The sequence below is a fragment of the Parasteatoda tepidariorum genome, chromosome 7 (assembly GCF_982258835.1).
Source record: "Parasteatoda tepidariorum strain Cologne lab strain chromosome 7, Ptep-v5.0, whole genome shotgun sequence".
Lineage (NCBI taxonomy): Eukaryota > Metazoa > Arthropoda > Arachnida > Araneae > Theridiidae > Parasteatoda > Parasteatoda tepidariorum.
The window spans coordinates 106644510-106668121 of record NC_141761.1 but is presented as its reverse complement, the minus strand read 5'-3'; the positions used below and the strand labels follow the sequence as shown (position 1 = coordinate 106668121).

Genomic DNA, 23612 nt, shown 5'->3' with positions numbered 1-23612 from the left:
TATATCGAGTTTCATATTCACGTGATTTTAAAGTCCAATATCGGGATCCATATTCACGCGATTTTAAAATCCAAGATCGCAATTCTTGTAAAAGAAAGATTTTTTTTCTTGAATTAGTTACTATAAAGGTGGCAGTTGTTCTATCGATGATTATTGGTATATATATTACAACATCAGTGAAACTGGATGAGAATATGTTACTGATATTTTTACTATAAATCACGTAATAGTAATTATTCAGGGTTGCCACTCTACATGGAGAACAGGGAAAACCTGGAAAATACAGGGAATTTAAAAATCACCTAAAATAACAGGGAAAATGCAGGGAATTTTGATTTTTTCCTTGCAAACTGGGAAAATACAGGGAATTTTGTTTCTTATTTTTGTCTTTTAAAAAATGGTACCCACTCAAAGCGTAATCTATGGGATATTTAGCCATGACATTTCAGCTATACTAAACTATTTCACTTACTATAACATTATTTAAATATGTTCAGCTGTTTTCCCACCAATTAAAACTAATAAATATAGTTAGCCCTATATAGCTCACAAAAGAGCACAGTAATTGTTGTTTCCTTTTAATATATTGTGTATAATAGTACAGGGAAAACACAGGGAATTTTTTTTCCAGATTTGAGTGGCAACCCTGTTATTAAAAAAAAATTAATATTAATGTATGTTCTCAGAGTAGTTTAATGTGCTAAACTAGACATTCTCAAGTTATAATTGTCTCCTTTGTGACTGTAGAAAAATATAATTTCTAGCTTTATTTTTTTCATTTTTAATTTTACTTTTTACTAAATGTTAAGTGTCGATGGTAATTATTCATATGTTAATAAATTAGTACACAATTAATTTTATATCAACACGTAGTTATTTATTATCTTAAATTGTCTGGAATTTGTTATTAAACGATTGCACGCTCATAAGATTTACTTGCGTGAAAATTCAGCTTTTTTGCCTTTTGCCCAATCTCATCCTTGTCATATATTGTGTATGATATGTGCAGGGATTTTTTTTTCTCTCCAGATTTGAGTGGCAACCCTGTAAACTATATATATTAGTTTTCTTTTAAACTTATTTCGATCATTTTTATATTGCGGAACCCATTTACGAAATCAACAAAATTCAGCTTCCTAGATTTCACACATTATCTACATATGTTTTAAAGAAATATGATGCACAAAACAAGATTTAAAATAGAGTTGTATTCTAGTGTCTTTGTGTTTCACCAAATAATACCCTTATTTTTTAATTAAAGGTTGTCCTGATTATTATTTTCAAGCAGTACAAAGCCTGCAGGTGGCATTTAGAGTTTTTTTTTTATAGTGTCAATAGTATATAAATTAATTTTAATATATATTAATAAACACTAATATAGATAGTTCAAAACTATAATCCTTACTCTAGTTTGTATAATTTATGAATGTATAAAGTTCCGTTAATTTTAATCGGATCAATAAACTATCTTATTTCTCTTTTTTCTGAATTAATTGATAATGGATATTGCATTACATGATAACATTTAGATTTTCCTAATAAATTCACTGCAACTGCATCTTTTATTTAATCTTCCATTTTTAAGGTTGAAAATCATTTGATACTATTTTACAGGCATTTATGATTGTGCTACAGATGAAGAAAATTTGACTCGTGAAATGACCATTCCAGATGCAAGAATAGCTATGAAAGATTATTTTAATCATGAAACTAAATATGAGGTAATTGTTTTAATAGTTGTATTTTTTTTGTAAATTATTATGTATATTTACATTTATTTATTATTATTTTTTGTCTGTATAACAATAATCTATTTTACATTAGCACTTAAATACCATATTACTTGGCAGAACACTGTTTGCTATACCAGGGTTAGTACAAGCTCTTAAAATCTTTTAGAGGTTTCATAATAATTGAAGAAAAAAATTTTTCGTTGGATTTTTTCCCCCCGTAAATTATTATGTATATTTACAATTTTTATTTATCTGTATAATAATATATTAGCACTTAAATATTGCTTCGCAGAACACTGTTTGCTATATCAATGTTAGTATGAGCTTTTAAAATTTTTTACAAGTTTCATAATTGTTAAAATATTTTAAAACTATTTTTTTTCAATGGATTTTTGTTTTTGTAAATTATTATGTATATTTACAATTTTTATTTATTTATTTTTTATTGTCTGTTTAATAATAATCTATTTATATTAGCACTTAAATACCATATTATTTCGCAGAATACTGTTTGCTATACCAGGATTACAGACCTGCCAACTTGTACGGTTTCGGCGTACAGTGTACGGTATTTTACTCGATCGTACGGTTGTACGGACAAGCGTTAAAATCGTACGGTTGCGTAATCATTTATAGTTCGTTTTTTTAAAAAAAAAATAAAGAAAATAAAATTAACAGCATGCTTAAAGTCTCAAATTCAAAGGTTTACAAGATTTTAAATACTAGTTAGGAAACTCATCACAAAAAAACGAAACTCTGACATGTTTTAATCTGGTTGGTATTGAGAGCCGATCACGTGACGCTAAAACAATCGTTAGCCAATGAGAGTGAGTATGCGCCTCGTCGAAATGAGCCAGTGGGAACGCTGATGTAGGAGATCACATGGCCGGTAATCACGGACTAAATTAAGAGCGCTTTTTGGCAACGGTAATGTTTTTGTTTACAATTTGTTGCTCATGGATTGCAGCGTGATTTTGTTTTATTTGTAAAAATGCCACCTAAAGTTTACAATCAGATTTTTTTAGAATCTTATTCTAAAAGCTTTCCTTGTATAATTAAGTCTAACAAATCGCAGCACTATGCTTTTTGTAATGTTTGTGGACTAGATTTCAAAATAGCACATGGCGGTAAAAGCGATATTAATGATCATATACGCACAAAGAGACACAAGGATTTAGCGGAATGTGTTAATAAAAATGAAAACATCAGTAAGTATTTTGCGTCTGGAAGTGATGACGATGTAATACGGGCTGAAGTGTATTTTACGTCTTTCATTGTCGAGCACAATCTACCTATTAGTGTCGCAGATCATGCAGGTCAATTATTTAGGAAAATGTTTCCTAAAAGCGATGTTGCTAAGAAGTATGGTGCAGGACGAACAAAAACTGCTGCTATTATTTCAAAAATAGCTGATGTGAAGAAAGCTTCAATTGTTGAATCTCTTCAAAAGCAAATGTTTGCTGTTGCTACTGATGGTAGCAACGATACAGATGCGCAACTTTATCCCATCGTTGTATCTTACTTCGACGCAAATGCCGGTGAAGTCAAGGTATCGTTGCTTGCCGTGCCGACTTTAGATTTAAGCTCTACAGGACAGAACATAGGTAATTTGGTGTTAAAAACTTTGAAATTAAAAAATATTCCTTTGGAAAATTGTTTAGCACTTAGCTGTGATAATGCTCCAGTGATGGTTGGCTCAAAGAATGGTGTTGCCGCTGTGATTAAGACAGCAAATCCAGAAATTTTTGTTGTTGGCTGTCCTTGCCATTTAGTACACATTGCTGCTGAAAGAGGAGCTGCTGCTTTACCTATATCAGTTAGTGATGTTTTGGTTGATATTTTTTTTTACTTAGAGAAGAGTTCTAAAAAGAAACTTGAACTTAAAGCTTTGCAAATTTTACATGACGTTGATACACATAAAATTTTGAAACATACTTGCACAAGATGGCTCTCTTTGGGTAGATGCTTAATGAGACTTCTGGAACAATGGGATCCTCTGTGTAGCTTTTACAAGGATCAAATAAATCGAAAGAGCAAATGCCATAGTCTTAATGACTATTCCATACCATTAAAAATATCTGCAAATGACAACAAAGTGGAGAATGCACATATTAAAAAGAAAAGGCCTTTAGAAATAGAAAAATCTGTGAAGAAATTGAAGGTAGGTAATTTCTCTAATAGTTCATTAAAAACTTCTGAACAAAAATCAGAAATGGGAAATCCTGCAAAGAAATTAAAAGCTGGTAATTGTTCTAAAAATTCTTCACCGAAATCTTCTAAACAGGAATCTGTTTTGACTAGGGAAGAACAAATGCTTCTATTTTTTTCATCAGATATCTGTAAAGCTTATTGTTTGTTTCTAAATTATATCATCCCAGTTTTTGAAAGAAGCTTAATTACCTTACAATCTAATGAGCCAAAAATTCATATTTTGAATTCTTTATTATTAGATTTATTAAAAGATTTTGTCTCAAAATTTATAAGAGCAGACATTATTAAAGGTTCTTCCCTGATGGACATTAACTTAGTGTCAGAGAAAAATCATAAATTGGATGATGATATTATAATTGGTAGTGCTGCTTCCAAGTTAATATCAGTCTTAAAAATGGAAGATAAGCAACTCTTCTATAGTAATATAAAAAATTATTATATTGCTGTCTGCAACTATATACGGCAGAAATTTCCCTTGAATAGTGAGTTTTTATTATCCGCTGAAGTTGCAGATGTTGATAAATTACCTTCAAAAAGATTCAAGGATGTTGATTTCTTCTTGAAAAAATTTCCATCGATGTGGATTAATGACAATGTTGAAGAAACTGAAGATATGAAAAGAGATAAACTTTTAGAGGAATTTAGTGATTTGCAGATTACTGATTTACCTTCTGTGATTAAACAGGAAACAAGGATGGACAAAAAATGGGATGCAATTTCTAAAATAACATCCAATGATGGATGTTTCAAGAAGTACAGTAGAATAGCAAAAATCATGGTAGCTATATTAAGCATACCTCACAGTAATGCAGAATGTGAAAGGGTATTTAGCATAGTAAAAAAAAAATAGAACACAGTTCAGAAATTCTTTGTCTGATAAATCTCTAGAGGACATTCTGATTGCTAAAACCACGCAAACTGGATGTTGTTATGAGTAGATCTTCGATAAAGGATTCTTAAAAGCAGCTAAGTCTGCTACATATGAACATTTAAAGCAATAATTGTTTTTAATTAAGTCTATTTAATTTTTTTCCTTTTTGTATTAATCTAGAAATTTAATTTTTAAATTGTGATTAAGTGTAAATATGTGTTTAAACAATTGTATAATAAAATACTCAAGATTTAAAAAATGTTTTTGTTATTGTTTTCACAATGAATTTTTAAAAAAAAAAAATTTATTCAAAATTGACAAGTGTATTTAGTAACAGATCTTAATTTTGTGTAAAAAGGTCCTATAATAACACTTTCTGTATAACACTATGTCGAGTAAAACACTAACTCAGAATTGTAAGGTCATGCAGATTACAATGTTGGCAGGTCTGGGATTAGTACGAGCTCTTAAAAACCTTTAGAAGTTTCATAACTATTAAACAGTTTTTAAAGGATTTAATGCTTATTTTTCATTGTTGTATTTAAAATTTTTTCCAGGCATAATTTCTTGGAATGTTTTTAATTTAGTCCTCATGCAGAAAATTCTCTCTCTCTCCATTTAAATACAACCCCTTTTTACAAGAAACGCTAACTTAATTAATGAGATATCATCTAAATAAAATAAAATGAATCCAATAACTTTTGTTCTAATGTTTCTGTTTTACAATACTAGGACTTTTTCTTTGTGATTTGAGGGCTTAATCTTAATTTCTGAAAATTATTTCATGCAGACGATATTTTAAGTTGCCAAATTAAACACTAGTTCTTTTTAATTAACATATTCTCTTTTAGATCAAATTCTCAAAATATTGCAGATGTAGCTATAATCTGGAAAATATTGTCTCTGCATTTTTGGATGAAGAGCAATTAAAAATTTGGTCCCCTTAATGTTAATTTTGGCATATTTTGCGATATCTTTGCCGACAAAGCAAAAAAAAAAAAAATTTCTTACTGAAGTCTTGTTTTATTACCTTAATACAAGTGAGACTTATTCAGAAGGTTAGCAAATATTTTATTCACCATAGCTGATCTATTTTTCATCCAGACTGTTGCCATTCAACATATAAGAAATAATTTATAATCATCTTGCTTAATCGGTTCATTATTGATTAAGAATAATACTACAGAGAAAAAAAAGTAATGAGAGAAATGCTATAAACAAAATAAAATTAAGATTAAAAAAAAAGACCAAAAGGCTATAAACAAAATAAAATTAAGAAGAAAAAAATGACCGAAATGCGATAAACAAAATAAAATTAAGAAGAAAAAAAATTAGCGAAATGCTATAAACAAAATAAAATTAAGAAGAAAAAAAATGAGCGAAATGCTATAAACAAAACAAGAGAAAATGAAGAGCATTTAACGAGCAAAATTGGTGTAAATAAATAAACAGCGTGAACCAACTAGTGGTATTTGTTCATCAAATTCTATGGCAGATAAAATTTTGGAAGGGGCGTAATGTGGCGTAACTACCACTACAAATATTAAATACCAAATCACTATTATATAAGACATGTTAACTTGATTCTATCAGGAGGTACCTTTTGATAGATGAAGGCTGACATGGTCGATATATAATTCCCCTCAGTACACAATTAGCTTGTTTATCCAGAAACAATTCCAGGTAAAAAATAAATTTTTTATTTTAGTTACTAGTGGTCGAAATGATTTTGTAACATATTCAGATTTATACAGGTATTGTTAGGTATGAAAATTATTACATCAAATTAATCTATTAAATTTTAAATGATGAAATCCCTAATTTAAAGAGAATTGGTCTAATAATTCTTAAAAATTTAAAAGTTTAAAACTGTAATTTTTAACAAAATAGGCAAAAGGTGATTGATTTTAGTGGGCAAGTAATTTAGTGAGAGTAATTTTAGTGAATATAAACTTTAAGTTATGAATATATGTTTTTTTAAATATATGAATATATGTTTAAGTTATGAATATATGTTTAAGTTGTACCTTTGCCGGAATATAGTTCTTATCAGAATTGTTTTAGTAATGAAATGTTTTACAAGTAAATGAAATGTCTTAAAATGTTATGACTTGTTCCCTAGGACAGGTAACATAGTTAAAGAGCATAATTTCATGTTTATATTCTAAAATTATGCTAAAGCTGCTTAATGTTATTTGTTTTTCTTTTTCCTTTATAATTGTGATTTATGATATTTATTGAAAAATAAACAATATATCAAATCAAGTTTTGAGCTATGTTTTAGAAAAACTTATTAGCTAGTGATGACTGTGTTTAAAGTTTGGTTTGTTGTTAAAATTCTTGTATTTTCTATTAAAAAAATGATATACCTTTAAAAACTGTATCTGTTTGTGATGTTTTAAAGTTCTATAGTACTGTTTCAATACTTGTTTTTGTGTTTTGTTTTGTTTTTTAACTAGTATCTATTTATTTATTTCTAGGGGGACAAGTTTGAATTCCTTTTCACTAAATCTGTCTTATTGTTGATCAGATTTCCTGAAATGGGAATTAAGTAAGTTAGTTTGTTTCAATTATAATTCATGATGATGAATGCTGAATTTTATGGCATGTTTCTTTTCTGCATTTTAGTTTTTCTATTGAAAGAAATTTTGAACAAAAAATCATCTCACATTAAGTAGAATAAATCTGGACTCTCCAGTATATTATTTTAAATTTTAATCAAATGTGATTACAGATATCTGACAAGCATTAAGTTCTGCCAAAATTCCGACTGCAATAAAAAAATTAATAAAAATAAATAAATAATAAAAATAACTTCACTAAGTGTTATAAAGCTTTAAACATAAACAAAATTTTCATTCTGATTTTTTTTTAAATCTAAAGTTACAAAGACTTAAAAAATATTTCTACAAAATATCTTTGAATTTAATCAAAAAATTCCAAATTGCAATAATGTTTACCCTTCAATGCACCCACACAAAATATGCAACCAAAATTTTTATTGTCTTCCTTTTTTGCATTTTAAGTTAAGTTTAACCTTTTTCTTAACAGCTAAGATTTACATAATGTATGTTTCTTATCTAATTTTGATTCTATTGGGCCTCCTAACTGCCGATGCTTTACAGATCTTGTTTAAACAGATATTAAGAGAGTTTGTAAGATTCTTTTAAAATGAAGGTGTAAGATTGGACACTTTTGGTTAACCCTCATATGGTAAAAATAGTGTTTTGCACTTAAAAAAAAAAAAAAAAAAAAAAAATTGCTTAGTCATTCAATCTAAAACTAGCTAACTATTTTAGCTGTGTGAAAAATTTTGTTTCAGTTTTTTTTCTTCTAGAAACAAATCTTATTATATTAGATTTTCTGGCTCTTTTGTACTACAGTGTAACGTCTCATATCCGGACGTCCCTTTTCCGGAAGGATCGATTTCCCGGACTCTTTTTAACAATCAAAATAAACAAACATCTCTTCATCTTCCCCTTTCTTTAAAAAAGAAAAAAAAAAGGTCTTTTTGCACGTTTTCTCTTCTAGCTTGCACTGAACCCCTGATTTATGCATTGAACCCATAAATCACAAAGGGGAAGAAGAGAAGATCTACCAAGACCATTGAGTGACCGTTAGCGACGCTCCTACTCTGTAATGCATTAAAAGAGGGAGATTTGTTTTCAAAAGACCACAACTGCGTCCCCTCCCCTCTCTTTTCCTATGCAGCTGGCTAGTAAAAGAGGCATTTCCTGGAAACTTTTTATTGAAAGAAAAGGGTAAACGCTGCAAGCATTAACGTTGAGGGGGAGTCAAAATGGAACATTTGAATAGGTCTAAAGGGATACATGTCCTTGAGAAACATTCATTCTTCCCCTGACCATGTAATATTTAGGAGGCGGGGAAAAAAAGGGGGTAACATTCTTTCTTTAGCAGATTCCAGGGGTGATTGTGCTCCGGAAAAAGTCCGGATTTCCGGAATTTTCACTAACTCTGATCCGGAAGTTTCCGGAAATCGAAGGTCCAGTTGTTTTAACAAATCATTGATCACAAAACTTTCCGGAAATCAATGATACAGGGTTGCCTCCGACAACTAAAAAGCTACTATTTTCGGCCTTAGGCGACTATGGCGCTTTTTTTTGTGCCTGAAAAGGCTAAAAAAGCAACTATTTTCAGGAATAGGCGACTATTGGGAGACTTTTTTACTTTTGGCGAAGTTTTTTCGCAAAAATGAACGTTACTTTTCAGTCCCCTCGCTAATACGTGCGTAGTGCTGCCTACCACGTGCATGTGCTCAGTGACGTCATCACGCTAATCCAGGGTTGCCACTCTACATGGAGAACAGGGAAAACCTGGAAAATACAGGGAATTTAAAAATCACCTAAAATAACAGGGAAAATGCAGGGAATTTTGATTTTTTCCTTGCAAACTGGGAAAATACAGGGAATTTTGTTTCTTATTTTTGTCTTTTAAAAAATGGTACCCACTCAAAGCGTAATCTATGGGATATTTAGCCATGATATTTCAGCTATACTAAACTATTTCACTTACTATAACATTATTTAAATATGTTCAACTGTTTTCCCACCAATTAAAACTAATAAATATAGTTAGCCCTATATAGCTCACAAAACAGCACAGTAATTGTTGTTTCCTTTTAATATATTGTGTATAATAGTTCAGGGAAAACACAGGGAATTTTTTTTCCAGATTTGAGTGGCAACCCTGTAATCACTCCCTTGTTATTTAACCCCACGGAAGGAAAAAAAATTCTGCTTTCCTTCATTATTCTCTCGTTCAAGTGGAAGCGTATTTTATTTTTAATTGTATATCTATGTGATGGATTTTCTACCATACCAGTGTCCTTCCTCTTTATAATACATTTCAGGTAAGTGAGTTTTATGTTGAATTAGATTTTTCTTAATATTCAAGATGTTTTTCTTTAAAAAAATTTGTCAAATTACATTTTATTTTTTTTTGCTGATATTTTTAAAAATGCATCAAAATAAAATTGCATAGAGACGAATCGGTTTTATAACAAAATGACAATGCCTCTGTTAATAGGCGATATATCGCAAAATATTGATTAAACGTGATCAGAGTGAGCTCCTATATCTTCACTTCGATAAAGTAAGAAAGGTGAAGTTAATAGCTAACTCAGTTGCCGCGCTAAGAAAGACTAATTTCATTTCAGTTTTGCTGCAAAGACAATGTTTCACGATGTTGAATGGCAAAGGACAATTTTAATCTTAGGTCTTGGTTTTGTGTGTTATTAGCGTCAGAATGTAGAACGCCATAAATTCTTTTTTGCTTCCTTTTTTTTCCTTGAAGATTACTTTTCAGTGGGACTTCGCATTTTGTTAATTATTTTCAGAGAGACTCCTGGTAATGTGAGATGGCTGGATTGCGGTATTTCGTATTTAAATAATTATTGTTTAGTTCCGATAAATTTATCTTTTTTTTATTTCTTTCAATGTACCTCACTAATTTGATTAAATTTAATTATTTTTGAATCAATAATTCTTTAGTTTTTGCTTTTACAAATTAAAACAAAGCTTATATTTTATTTTATATTTGACCTTCTGTCAATCCAACTTTATTATTTTAAATCATCGAAATTGATAGCGATGTTCTTTCAAAAATCATTAATTCTTAAAGTATATTTTGTTAGTTTTCTCAACTATTTTTTTCTCAATTTATTAAAATTCTCAAGAAATATGAGCAAACTTTAAAAAAAAATGTATGTTTTTAAATTTTAAAATTAGTTTTTATTTTTAAAAAAATTAAAACATAGTTTCCGTTTTTTTATAATTAAAATTATAAATTTATTTTCTTTATTAAATAAAAAATTAAGCGATATTTTGTCATTTTTAAAGGGGCATTTTTTTAATAATTTTTACTTTTATTGTTTTTATTTTTTATAAAATTTCCTTTTTTTTATTTTATTGATTTTATTAAAATAAAGATAAATAAAGCAAAATTTATTTTTACTTTCCTTACTGCACGTATTTTTTTTTTAATAAATATGAAAAAGGCTGACATTTTTTAGATTTAGTCTATTAATTTAAAAAAAAAAACACTATTTAAATTTTTTTTAAGTTAATACTAATTGAAGGGATATTTTAAAAGTAGCGGTATTTAAAATACAGTAGAGAACCATTTATCCGGTATCTAGGAAACCGGGAAGAATTTTGCTTGGTTTTCCCGCTATTTTGAAGTATAACGATAATTAAAAAAAGGGGGGGAATTAGATCGAGAGGGGGCAGGGAAAAGACAAATGTTTTATTTTCTCCTGTGTGTTGTTTGTTTTTCTGATAAGCTGCCGTCAATCAAATTTAAAGGAGTGGCATACTGATTTCGTTTTCTCTTTGATTTACGAGGGGGTGGGGAAAATGTATTGCTGTAAATGTATATCAATGAATGTACGATTTAAGGAACTTGAAACTTCTGGCTAAGAGTGTTGATATGTGAGATTTATTTTAAATCCAGTTACTCAGTTTTTGTTATCCTTGATTTATTATGATGAATTGTTTTATTCTTTCGGATAATGCATTATTTATTATGAACAAAACGTTTTTTAATCACCAGTTATATTCATCTATTTGCCATCGATTAACAAAACATTTTTTTTTATTTTTTGAATAAATTCTGATTTCTTAGAAATGCGATATCATTCGTAAGTTTTCTTGATGTGGAATCACATCTGCTTTTGTTAAAAATAGTCTTATTATAAAAATAAAATAAAAGGAGAAGATTGTTGATTAATTTAAGTGTATAATTATTTGTAATAAAAGCAGGCGATTATTTTATGAAGCGGATAGCAGTTTTCTTTTTTTAATTTTTATTCTGTTTTTCTGATTCCACTGTGCATTTTATTTCGTCAGGTTACTTGCAAATTATTTTCAGTGAGACCATTTTTTTTTTCTGTCGGGATTTAACGATTCTTGTCAACTTTTTTTTAGTAGACCTACTGTTACTTTGGGATTGCTGCTGTTTTGTTTCATATTTTCGGATAAGTTATTTATCTATTTTTGCTTGTCTGTTGATTTGTTAGTTTCTCTTTAGGATAGTTTGATATTTAGTGTTAAAAGTATGCTGTTTTTTTTATCCCGCTTTTTAAATGGGGGTTGGGTAAATTCTTGGAGAGAGAGGTATTTTATAACTCCTCCCTTTTTTTAAAAAATTGAATAAATTCTGATATTAATATTAATTTTTTATCAGTAAATAGTTAGATTGTAATCAATAGATAATAAACTAAATAGTTATCAGTAAATAGTAAACTAAGAAATATTGAGAAAAAGGAAAAAAAACCTTCTTTAATTTTTTTTTTCAATTGAAACTGTTTTTTTTTTATTTCAACAATATATATATATATATTTTTTACCTCAAAATTTTTTTTCCGGATTTTTCCGGAATTTTGACTTGGGCTCACAATCACCCCTGAGATTCTTTCAGTCATACAAGAAAAAATAAAGAGAACCCCATCAACGTGCCCCACCTTTATGCTTGATTGATAGCCAATAATTGGAGAGAAAACAATAATTTGTCACTTCCCCACCCTCAACTTGAATGATCTCCTCTCTACACTTATTTTCTTTCACAAATAAGGAGGAAATGAATTTTTCTCCACCTACCCACCTTAATGAATGACGGTAATTTCCCTTTATTGCTTGAATCATTCTAGTTAAAAATGGGGGATTATTATTTTCATAACTGTCAATTTTTTTCTCATTATCTATATTTTAAGCAATAATTTTTTTTCCTAATATTTCATATTTGATTGATTGGATAATCTAATACTAGAACATTATTCCCCTTAAAAATAATGTTTATTTATTTTTGCTTCTTAGATCATTTTAAGCTTTGTTTCAGAATGAAGTGAATTATCCCTTCCTGCTTGAATCGTTCTAGTTCAAAATGGCGGATTAATATTTTCATAATAGTCAAATTTTTTCATTTTCTATATTTTTAGCAATAATATTTTATTTTCTAATACATATTTTATGTTTGATTGATTAGATATTCTAATACTAAAACATTATTCCCCTTAAAAATAATGTTTATTTATGTTTTGCTTCTTAGATTCAGATTGTTTATTAGATCATTTTAAGCTTTGTTTACCTTAGGGGTCAATTATACAGAAAAATCTATTATACGGACTTCTGGAAGTCCCACCGATTCCGGATATGCGACTTTACACTGTATTATATTCTTTTCTCATATCATGCCATCTTTCTTTTATTATCTGCATTTTCACTTATTCCTATTTAACTAGATCCACAAGGAACCAAGCTAAGGAAAAAGAGAAGTCTCAAAATTTCTATATAATTTGAAATATTATAAAACTGTATTAAAAATAAATTATGGAAATAATGTAGTTAAAGGTAAAAAATGAAAAGCTCATTATATTAAGCGTAGCGTTTTTAAAGAGTGCTCATTTTTTATATTCATTTTTAAAAGCCCTTAAAGGTGCTTAAGTGCTTAATTTTCCCTTTTCGAAAATGAGATTTTTTTCTCACGATCACCCCTAAGTATATTTCGACATGCTAAAGAAAACTAACTGGCGTAGTGAAGGATTACAGTGTAAATCTGAAAAAATTTGCTGTTATTGGCACAGAAGCTACCTTTTGGCAATAATATCGGGTTTGAAGAGACTGGTCGACGGAATAATTCCAAAGTGCAATTATTCATGCAACGTGAAATTTTTATTAGATGTGGGTTGAGAAAACTCTATTCTTGCTAATTGACAATTAATAAGAAGAATATGTTTTCAGATCTTATCCTGTGTATGAAGAAGAAAAAAAAGGTGTACTATCCCTACAAGTGAATGAAACCATCCCTTTTAGTGCCTTGGAGGCTATACAAGGGTCCAAGTCTCTCATGTGTCGCATTCGCCTCTCTCTCAAGTGGACTCTTACAAAAATTATACTTTTGTGTGGTGGTAAGTCACCATTTAAATTATTTCTGAAATCCTGAAATTATATATTTAAATCTCCTGCTTATTATGTCGCATTCCCCTCTTTCTCAAGTGGACTCTTACAAAAATTATACTTTTTGTGCGGTAGTAAGTCACCATTCAAATTATTTCTGAAATCCTGAAATTATATATTTAACATGGTGCATAGGGTTTTCAAAAAGTGTTTAATTTCCATTTTCAAAAAGGAGATTTTCTTTTCTTTACCATGTCTATTTTCGCCACACATTATGCAAAAACGTGCTTTTCACATTGTTCCATTCAATGTTTTTAGCACATTCAACAATAATCCATTACGAATTGACGTCTGTCGGTAGCGTATGAAAGCGCTAATCGTTTTACATATTTGATGAAATGCTTGTGAGTCTACTGAGCTGGATTCGGTGAGATTCTTGCCCTCTCATGTGCAACTCTGCTTTCCAGATATTCTCAATTTCAGTATTCATTTTCCACCCTCTGATACCGAACCAAAAAATCTCTTAATCGTTTTATAATAGCTAATAATTTAAAAAAAAAAGAGTTCTTTGTCAGAAACTAGTTATTTTATCATAATCATGTAATGTCTTTAAAAATTATTTTACATTTTGTTTATAGTATATAGTGCCTAAAAATATTTTTGAGTGCTTAAAAAGTACTTAAAAAAGTGCTTATTTTAATATTTTTTGTTGAAAGATTTGGCTGAGCACCCTGTTTATATCTCCTGCTGATTATTATTGTCTTTTCTTTCTTTTTTTAGTTGTGAAATACAGTCGGACTTCTGTTTAACGAACTTCCATTTTGCGAATTTCTCTATTTTTCTATATTTCTCGATTTTTTTTTCTTTTTTCTGTAACATACCTGCCAAGTCTCCTGTTTTTTATAACTATCTCATGTTTACCCGTATATTCTCAAATTTCTCCGTATTTGTGGAAAAAATTAAAAAAAAAAATTGCTTATAAAATATCCATGGATACTACTGCCAGTACTGCAGTATGTTGAGTGCTAATAGTTTAAGTACCCCTTGTGGTCAAGTTACCCATAGGACGCTTTCATGGTTTTCCTCTCTATATAACGCAAATGCGGGTTAGTTCCTTCAAAATGTCCTCCACGATGGCAAATTTTTGCCAATACTTGATTGATCCAGTATTCTTCCAGTCTAGTCTTCTGGATTGGGTTCAAAATTACAAGGCGACGGAGTTGAATATTAGTAGCCGTAAATCTAAAATTATGTGGGCTGTTTAACAACGGCTATGAAATAGCTTAATGATTTTAAAAAATCCTTTATAGATTAAGATTTATATACATATTTTTTACTTCGCTAAATGTAAGTGCTTATATTATTTTCAATTTTGAATTTCTCTTTTTGACATACACGATTATACATGATGTATCAAAACTTTTTTCATAGCTCAAAAAATGTTGCTAGTAAAATCTCCGTTATTTTATTTCTACAGTGTTGGCAGGTATGCAATAAAATTTTGGAAATTTCTTTATAAAATGACTTCTAAATAGCAAAATTTTCTATTTAACGAAATTTTCTTTGAGATCTACTTTCCCTATTTCCCAAAATATTTCAGAACATTTCAAACTTGTTAACGCATTTTATAGGGGAAATGGCCTTGAATTGATTTTCGAAGCCACTTTTCCTGAAAGCATTAAAACCCCTTTCCCTTTTTGTTTGCATTTCAAACGATAAACTCACACAAAATTAACCGATTTTATCAGTAACAATTAAACTTAAGAATGCATGTGATAATGTATGTTTAAAATTACTTTTATAGTAAATGCAGCTATAATTTTATACACAAATTTAGCTTTTTTTAGTTGAAAATGTATGTAGTATGATAGTGGTACACTGGATAATGTTTTGCTCTATTCTTGCTTTCCATGCAGATTTCTTTTATGGTTAAGATTTATAAAATAAATAGTATATATATATACTAGCTTACAAGATGAAGGTGTATCAATTGCTATTTTAATTATGTCTAGTGTTTATGAATTTAAAACCTATTTTGTGTTTATGTATTTCAAAAGGTGATTTTCTACTTAACAAACTTTTTATAGGGATTTAGTGACTTCGTTAAATAGACATGGTGCATAACGTTTTTAAAAAGTACTTAAAGGTGCTTATTTAAAATTTTTGTTTTTAAAAGTCCTTAAAGGTGCTTTTTTGCAGGTGTGTTTGGGCGTTTTTAAAAAGTGCTTAATTTTCCTTTTTCCAAAATTGATCAAGAAAAGAGTTCTTTGTCTGTATCTAGTTCATTTATCATCATATAAAGTCGTTGAAAATTATTATGCATTTTGTTAAAGTATATAGTGCTTAAAAATATTTTTTGAATGCTTTAAAAGTACTTAAAAGGTACTTATTTTTTGTTGAATGATTTGGCCACGCACCTTGATAGAGGTCCAACTGTAGTTGTTGCTTTTTGTTTTATTCCTTAAAAGTGATAATTATGCTGCATTTGGTAGAAAAATTAAAATTCCTAATTGTTCAAACTGCTTAAAACAGCTTTTGAAATATTTTAATCTTAATACCTCTATTTGTTTACAGTTGGAGTTCTTTTATCTGTATGCTTCTTTGTTACAAAATTATGGAAGAAGCGGAAAGAAGACCAGGAAAAAATGTTTTATGAGATGGTTGAAAAAGTAATTGGTAAGTTCATCTCCTTTTCACATTGTCATTAAATTACGATAGGTATTCAAGACTCTGTTTATTCAATTCCTACTGTTAGTAGGCACTCTCCTTATATCTTGTTCAAATTTTAATCGTTAATAAAATACTTTTTATTCATCAATTCAAGGTCAAATATATTTTTAAAACTTGTAGTAGATGGATGAAACTTGATGTTAATACAGTTTTTTCAAATATTAATTCATTAATTAAATAGGAATGAGCGAAAACGAAGAAGAATTTTCTGATTTGTTAAGTGTTAGTCATTGTTTTAAATTTTACTTTAAGCAATACAGTTTTTCACACATTTTAAAAAATAACATCAGTGATAATTTCTAACTTATAGCTCTATTTGAACAAAAAAAAAATAGTTTATTGCGCATATATAAATATTTAATTTTTTTATATTCGCTGTGTCAGATAAATTCAATAAAGAATATGACGTGGTAGCACGTGTGGTCCACGTCACCAAATTTATATTTTTATAGTTGTCTGATACAACACGCCTTTTTTTTCTCAATTCCTGTTATTAGTTAACACTCTCCTTGCTATTCATTAACACTCTTCTTATTTATATATCTTGCTCAAATTTTCAATCGTTAATAAAATACTTTTTATTTATCCATACAAGTTCAAATACATTTTTTAAAACTTGTAGTGGATGACACTTGATGTTAATACAGTTTTTTCAAATATTAATTCATTCATTAAATTTGGTTAATTAATATATGGGAGAAATATTTTAATTATTTAATAAAAAGTAGCTAAAATAGAATGTTTCTTTGTTGACCTAAGTAGGAATTTACTTTAAAATTTTTTTTTTATATTACTTGTTTTCAGATATTCTTCAAGAAACTTCGGAGTGGTCTGTAAGCAGCGAACCTTATAAAGCTGTTGTGAAAGTTAGAGATGCTGTCATTCCTGCCAAGGAAAGGTAGGCACATAAACCAGGGTTCACGTAAACTTATTTTTTTCCTAAAAATGGATCCTTCACAAAATATTATGTTTAAAGAATATATCCTTCACAATATCCTTAAAAAAATAATCTTGCAAAATTATTTATTTTAAAGCAGAGGTCTAGTGGTTACTGTACTGGACTGTAAGACCAGTGATTGCAGGTTCGATTCCCACCTTAGACATGGCTGTAACTTTCTCTCTGTGTCTTCTATGTCCTTTCTTCTGTAACAGTAACAATGATCAGTTATTGAGATTCAAGTTAAATAATTCAAAAATCTATTACATTTATTATTTGTTGTAAAAATTTCACATTTCAGTGAAACTGCCATGTTTCTCTCATAATTTAGTTATGTTTTTTTGCTCATGAAATCTAATATTTTGCATTGCAAATTTTAAAAAAAATCACATAATAAAAATGTAATTGTATAGATATATATGGTCTGAATTTTCATTAAAATTTATCTGATATTCTTGGAAAAATCAGGGAGTTTATTTATTTATTATTATTTTTTTGTATATCCGTCGTCGAACAACCGACCCAATTTTTGGGTTTACGACTACTAATGTCCACTCCGTAGCTTTGTAATTTCGAACCAATCCAGAAGACAAGGAAACCCCTGGATCAGTACCCCCAGAGGTATTGATTTGTTATGGGAACACGGAGGACTTGGCGACTCGACAGATTTAACGTGCATCAGTCACCTTTTACTACACGAGGAGTCTTTGGCCATCGGGGATCAAACTCTTGGACATGGGCCAAGTGCCCTACCAACCAGGCTATCCCAGCCTAGGCAGTTTATTTTCTGAAATTGAGTGAGAACCATGTAATACACTATCTGTCCGAAAGTATCTGGACACCCAGTAGACTTAGAGTGTCCTGAGGCGCACATTAATATGATGTTGGCTCCCCTTATGCATCGATGGCAGCCTGCACACGTCTTTGAAGACTTCCCCCACCAGCTTTTGATAGGTGTCAACAGGAACTGACTTCTATCACTGCTGAAGTGAGGAAGGTCGATTTGGCTGACTATGTAATCTGAGCTCTAATTCATCTCAAAGGTGTTCTATAGGATTTAGATCAGGGCTCTGAGAAGGCCCGCCCATATTTTGAACACCCATTTCGTCAAACCACGTCTGTGTAAGACTTGGTGTGTGAAAGGAGCAGTTATCCTGCAGGAAGAGAAACGGGCTGAAATATTGCCCTAGAGTTGGGAGTGCAGCATTGTCCAGAATGTCCACATACATCTCAGAGTTCATGTTAGCTCCACAGGAACTAACGGACACAAGCCAAACCACGAGATACATCCCCACACCATCATGTGTCCACCATAACAATCAGGTGTCCAGATACTTTTGGCGAGATAGTGTATATTTCTTCAAAATTTTTTTTAATTTTTTTCTCAGATGGTAGGCAGTATTTTATAAAATTGCCTCTTATGTTAAATTTATTTGTTTATTCATTTATTTATTTAATTTGTGGCAGAAGAGGAAAATTGTGGCTTTGGGATAGAGTTGTAGCATTTATTGAAGAGAATGAGTCAAGGGTATCTGTGGAATATCGAACCATAAATGGAGAAGATTTTAAAGTATGGAAATGGCAACCATTCACTACCACAGAAGTAAGAGTTATTTTGAATTGTTCTAATTTTTTTAAATTTATATTACAGGTAATGCTAACATTAATCAAATAAAGAAATGAGAGGCTTTTATCCTAATTAAAACCTATCGTATATAACACAGAGTGTGTAGCGTTTTAAAAAAGTGCTTTGATGTGCTTATTTTTGATTTATGTTTTTTAAAAGCCCTTAAAGGTGCTTTTTTTTAATTTGGGGTTTGTAAAAAATGCTTAATTCTCTATCTTTTAAAAAGAGGTTTTTCCTTTGCCGTGTCGATTGTCCTCATAAATAGGGCCCCATAAATTATGCGAAGATGCGGAAGATGCGGAAACCCGCATAATTCACAATTATCCGCATAATTTACAATTTTCCGAGTAATCGCAGCATATCTGTAGAATTTTCATTTTTCAGCAAAATGTATTCGTTTACCAGATAAAATTCTCCTTAAGGGTTTTTTTTCAATTGAAATATATCTTCTTTTTCAATTCCAAGAATCTTTTTGGTCAGGTGGTCAGATCTTTCCAAGAATCTGACAGAGGTGGACAAATTCCCAGGAAACTTCAAGAAATTGTTCAAGCATTGTCCTGCAAAAAAGCGCCGCTATTTAAAGTTTTTAACAGATGACAATAAGAAGGCTAAACTTTGTCCAGCACCAATAAAGACACGGTGGAATTCCTGGTTTAAATCAGTGCAATATCATGCTGAATATTGTAATGTTTACATAGAATTTTTTAGAAGTGAAATAAACCTTACTCCTGACACTGCTTGTCTCAATCAGTGCAAAGTTTTGGCGGAAAGCAAGCAAATTTGCAGAGACTTTCAGTTCATTGCAGAACACGCTCCGATATTAATGGATACTCTTCTCTTTTCGAAACATGTGGTGTATCTATTCACAAAGTTTACAATAAGATTTTTGATCTGCGGTCTAAACTTCGATGTAATTCTCAGGCATCATACTCACGAAAAGATTCATGCAACGCATTTCTTCAAGAAGTGTTTCACAAAACAATTGCAAAGTTGAATACTTACTACTCTCCAGAACTAGATGTATTCAAAAAACGCGGGCCCAAGTTTAGTCAACCTGCATAAAACTTCATGAAAGCTGCTCGAGTTTTCGATCCAGAACAAATAGTCAACCTCAATATTGAAGACGACGATGTATTCAAGAATATTCCAGGAATGAGTGGTCAAAATATAAAACTCGACTTTGCTGCTTACAAAGAATATGTAAAAGAATGTTCAAACCAGGACTTAATTAGATTCTGGAATTCAGAGGTAGTCTCAGAGAGATTTCCAGAACTTACAAAAAAAGCAAGACAAGTGCTCTCAGTGCTTCCTAATTCAGTAGATTGTGAAAGAGCTGTATCCTGCTATGGCCAAATTTTTACAAAACAGAGACAGAGTTTGAAAGAAAACGCAGCTTCTGGACTAACTTCTGCATGCATAATTTTTAAAAGACACCGCATCCTTGCCACGTAATTATTAAAAATCGGCGCATCCTAGCCGCATAATTTTTAAAAAATTTCTGCATAATTTATAGGGCCCTACTCATAAATTACAAAAAATACATGACTTTCACAATTTTCTCTGCAATATTTATCGGAAACTAGTTATTATGATCATGATTAGTTTTTTATAATGTTTTTGAATTTTATTGATTTTATGTGTATGAATAACGAACTTTAAACGATAGAAAAAAAATCATTTTTATTACTGCACAGATCCTGATTATGAATTATTTTTTGGGGGGAAAGGTATTCAAAATATTTTTGAGTGCTTAAAGTGTGCTTATTTTCTGTTGAAAAATCTGGCTACGCCCCCTGTAACAGCATAGTTATAATTCCTAAACTTTTTCTTTGCATTGTTTCCAGATTAGTACTTTGAAAACTCTTAAATTTCCACTTGCAAACTACAAGAAAAAACATAACCATTTTATTGTCTGTATGGAATTTTTCTTTTTTTGCAAGACTGGCTTTCTAAGAAATTCTCCTGAACAATTTGAAAAATAGGCTTATCATTGTATCGCTCCAAGCTTTCCAATTCAATGATTTCTTACAGATCTGAAAATTACCTGATAGGCCATGAAGCACCTTAATATTCATTATTTAAGTTCAATGAATGCTTAGAATGATTTCTTTGGTTTATGAAAATATTTTTATCATAACTGAGAATATTTCTATAAAATTTTGTCGCAATTAAGCTATTGATTATAAAAGAGTATAATTTAAACTGTCTATACTATAATTTAAAATAAGTCAATAAATAAATCATTCTTTCAAAGAAAATGGCACAAACGCTTTTGATGTATGAAACATTCTAATTGAAATTCAATTTCCAAACAATGAATTAGCAAGTTGAATTTAGTATTTGAGCAAATCGTTTCCTTATTGTCATTCTAACTAATCTTTACCCTTTCTTGTTCTTACATTTTACTTTTTTAGCACTAAACAGAGAATATCTATATTTTTGTTTGAATTGTAAAAATAGTATCTATATCTAAATATTTTTTTTCTAGTCATCAACTTCTGAAGAGTTTTTATATTTGTTCAAAAATATTTTTCTTGGTTCAGTTTTACATTTATGTATTTTATACAGTGAAACCTATCGGCAGCGACCACACTCCATTCCTCAGTAAAATGATTATTGATGGAGGTTTGTCGTTCTCAGAGGTTACCTCTATTGACTTCAAAATTGTTATCCTAAGCGCATAATTTTTCGCAAACTATTTTAATTTTAGTCATTGTCTTGGTGCAGACATGCCACTTTTGTTGGCGTCATGAAAAGCGCACCAATGAATAAAATTTAGCGTCTATAAAAATGATCCCAACTGATATAATTATATGTAAAAACAAATTTATCAATTTTGAACGATAAAGCTATTTTACATAAATAAACAATTATGTTTTTTTGAAGTTTGAGTTTAACTTTATAACATAAAAATTAGTTAGCTTTATTAAAAGAAGAGAAGATTTTTTTTGTTTTGTTTCAGATGCTTGATTTTTTTTAAATAACTTTTTATTTTTCTAATTTAACTTCTAACTCTAAAAGTAAATCATTGATAGCATAATGTTTTGTGCATCTTCTGTTCAGAGGTGGTCTGACTGCAACATAAATATTTTTCGATATTTTTTTGTGTTTCTGTATTTGATCTTTTCCGCATTTGGTGCAGATGTTTGCCCGGTTTCTAAGAGAGGTTTCAATGGTCTCTCTTAAAGGTTTTCCTCTCAAATTCTATGGAAAAAATTCCGTGCCTCTCAAAAGTGGTTGTAAATAGAAGTAGTCGCTACATAGAGGTGGTCTTTCCTGGAGGTTTCACTGTAATAAAATTCTACTCACTACAGAAACTATATTGACTGCTAACGCTAAAGTGTAGAAATCAATTATTCTACAGAGAATCTAGTCCAGCAAAGTAAATTAGGGTAATCAGTTAAAGTGCCAAAAATTTTTTTCGTTTTTAAACTACCAAGATAATCTGCTTTACTATGTTATTTACCTGAATTAGTATGTTATTTACGTTAAAGTGAAAATAAGATCTTCGCTGGAGCAACAATTAATCAAAAACTATAAACGTAATACTAAAATTTCTATGCATGACAGAAACAGGGTTTGTTTATTTAAATCAACTGATTTTTTTATATATATATTGATTTTAAAAGTTAAAAAATAGTGTTTTAAATTATTGATACTTTAATTATTTTCTTTTCTTAGTTTTAAAATTTATTTTAAATAAATTGCTGCATTAATTAATTTTAGTTAAGGAAATTACTTTCTTTCTTGATGTGTGTTAAATTCCAACACATTTGAAATTACATTTTTAAAAATCTTTTGATTCTTGAGATTGAAAGTACAGATTAAAGTAAACATTTGATGCAGTCTTAATATAGACTTACATAGCTGTAGAAAGTAATTAATAAACATGAAATTTTTTCCAAAAAAAGTGCAGATAATGTTAATGAAAACTCTACGTTTTGATGGAAAAAGCATGGAATTCAAATTTACATTATATTTTATTAGTGGAAGACGTATATTTCTAAAACTTGAGGTTATATTAAAAAGAAATTACTCTAATATGCCAAAAATGTACTCTATATGCCTTTCAAAGTCTATTTGAAGCAGTGGGATTATTAACTGAAAACTGGTATTTTTTTCTCATAATATGTTTACAGTATCTTTGACATTATCCAATTTTCTATAAAAAAAAATTTTGTGAAAAAAATTCCAATGTATGAGTTCATAGATTTTTTAAAAATTCTTTAGCTTTTACTTATCTATTTCGATATAGGATTAAAAATGAATGTTTTAATATAAAAATATATAAATTAAATATTTATTTATTTTTTGCTGAATGAATACATTTATAAACAGAATCTGTTACATTTATTTTGCCATTTTAAGAATCTAGAAATTTTTTTTTAAAAAACCGTAATTTTAAATGAAAATTATGGTTTGCTAATTGAAACTTTGTTTTAATAGTTAAAGAACAGGGGTCTATCCAAGCCAAATTTATTGTATTGTATGGAGTCTATTACATCAGGGCACTAATTTACTTCAGGGGCAACAGGGTTGATTCTTTTGACTAAAAGGGCAGCAGGGTGCTGTGCCCTGTTTACCCTGCCTA

At 29.6% G+C, this 23612-nt stretch overlaps 2 protein-coding genes across 5 annotated transcripts in view; both read left to right on the top strand.

The window, feature by feature from the left end:
- Positions 1 to 23612, top strand: part of LOC107455173 (inner nuclear membrane protein Man1) — a 45715-nt gene that overhangs the window by 15559 nt on the left and 6544 nt on the right. For all 4 annotated transcript variants that reach the window (XM_043052216.3, XM_043052217.3, XM_043052214.3 and 1 more), the window contains 6 exons: positions 1615 to 1721; positions 7296 to 7366; positions 13572 to 13738; positions 16302 to 16403; positions 17262 to 17355; positions 18862 to 18997. In XM_043052216.3, coding sequence (XP_042908150.1) covers positions 1615 to 1721; positions 7296 to 7366; positions 13572 to 13738; positions 16302 to 16403; positions 17262 to 17355; positions 18862 to 18997 — 677 coding nt within the window. The remainder of the gene's footprint in view (positions 1 to 1614; positions 1722 to 7295; positions 7367 to 13571; positions 13739 to 16301; positions 16404 to 17261; positions 17356 to 18861; positions 18998 to 23612) is intronic.
- Positions 2442 to 4903, top strand: LOC147807375 (uncharacterized). Its single transcript, XM_087168445.1, has one exon. It carries the CDS (start codon positions 2725 to 2727, stop codon positions 4792 to 4794), a length of 2070 nt encoding a protein of 689 aa, XP_087024571.1. The 5' UTR covers positions 2442 to 2724; the 3' UTR covers positions 4795 to 4903.

Bases quoted from the DNA above. Each gene is read 5' to 3' on its own strand.
- LOC147807375 (XM_087168445.1), top strand. From the start codon at position 2,725: ATGCCACCTAAAGTTTACAATCAGATTTTTTTAGAATCTTATTCTAAA.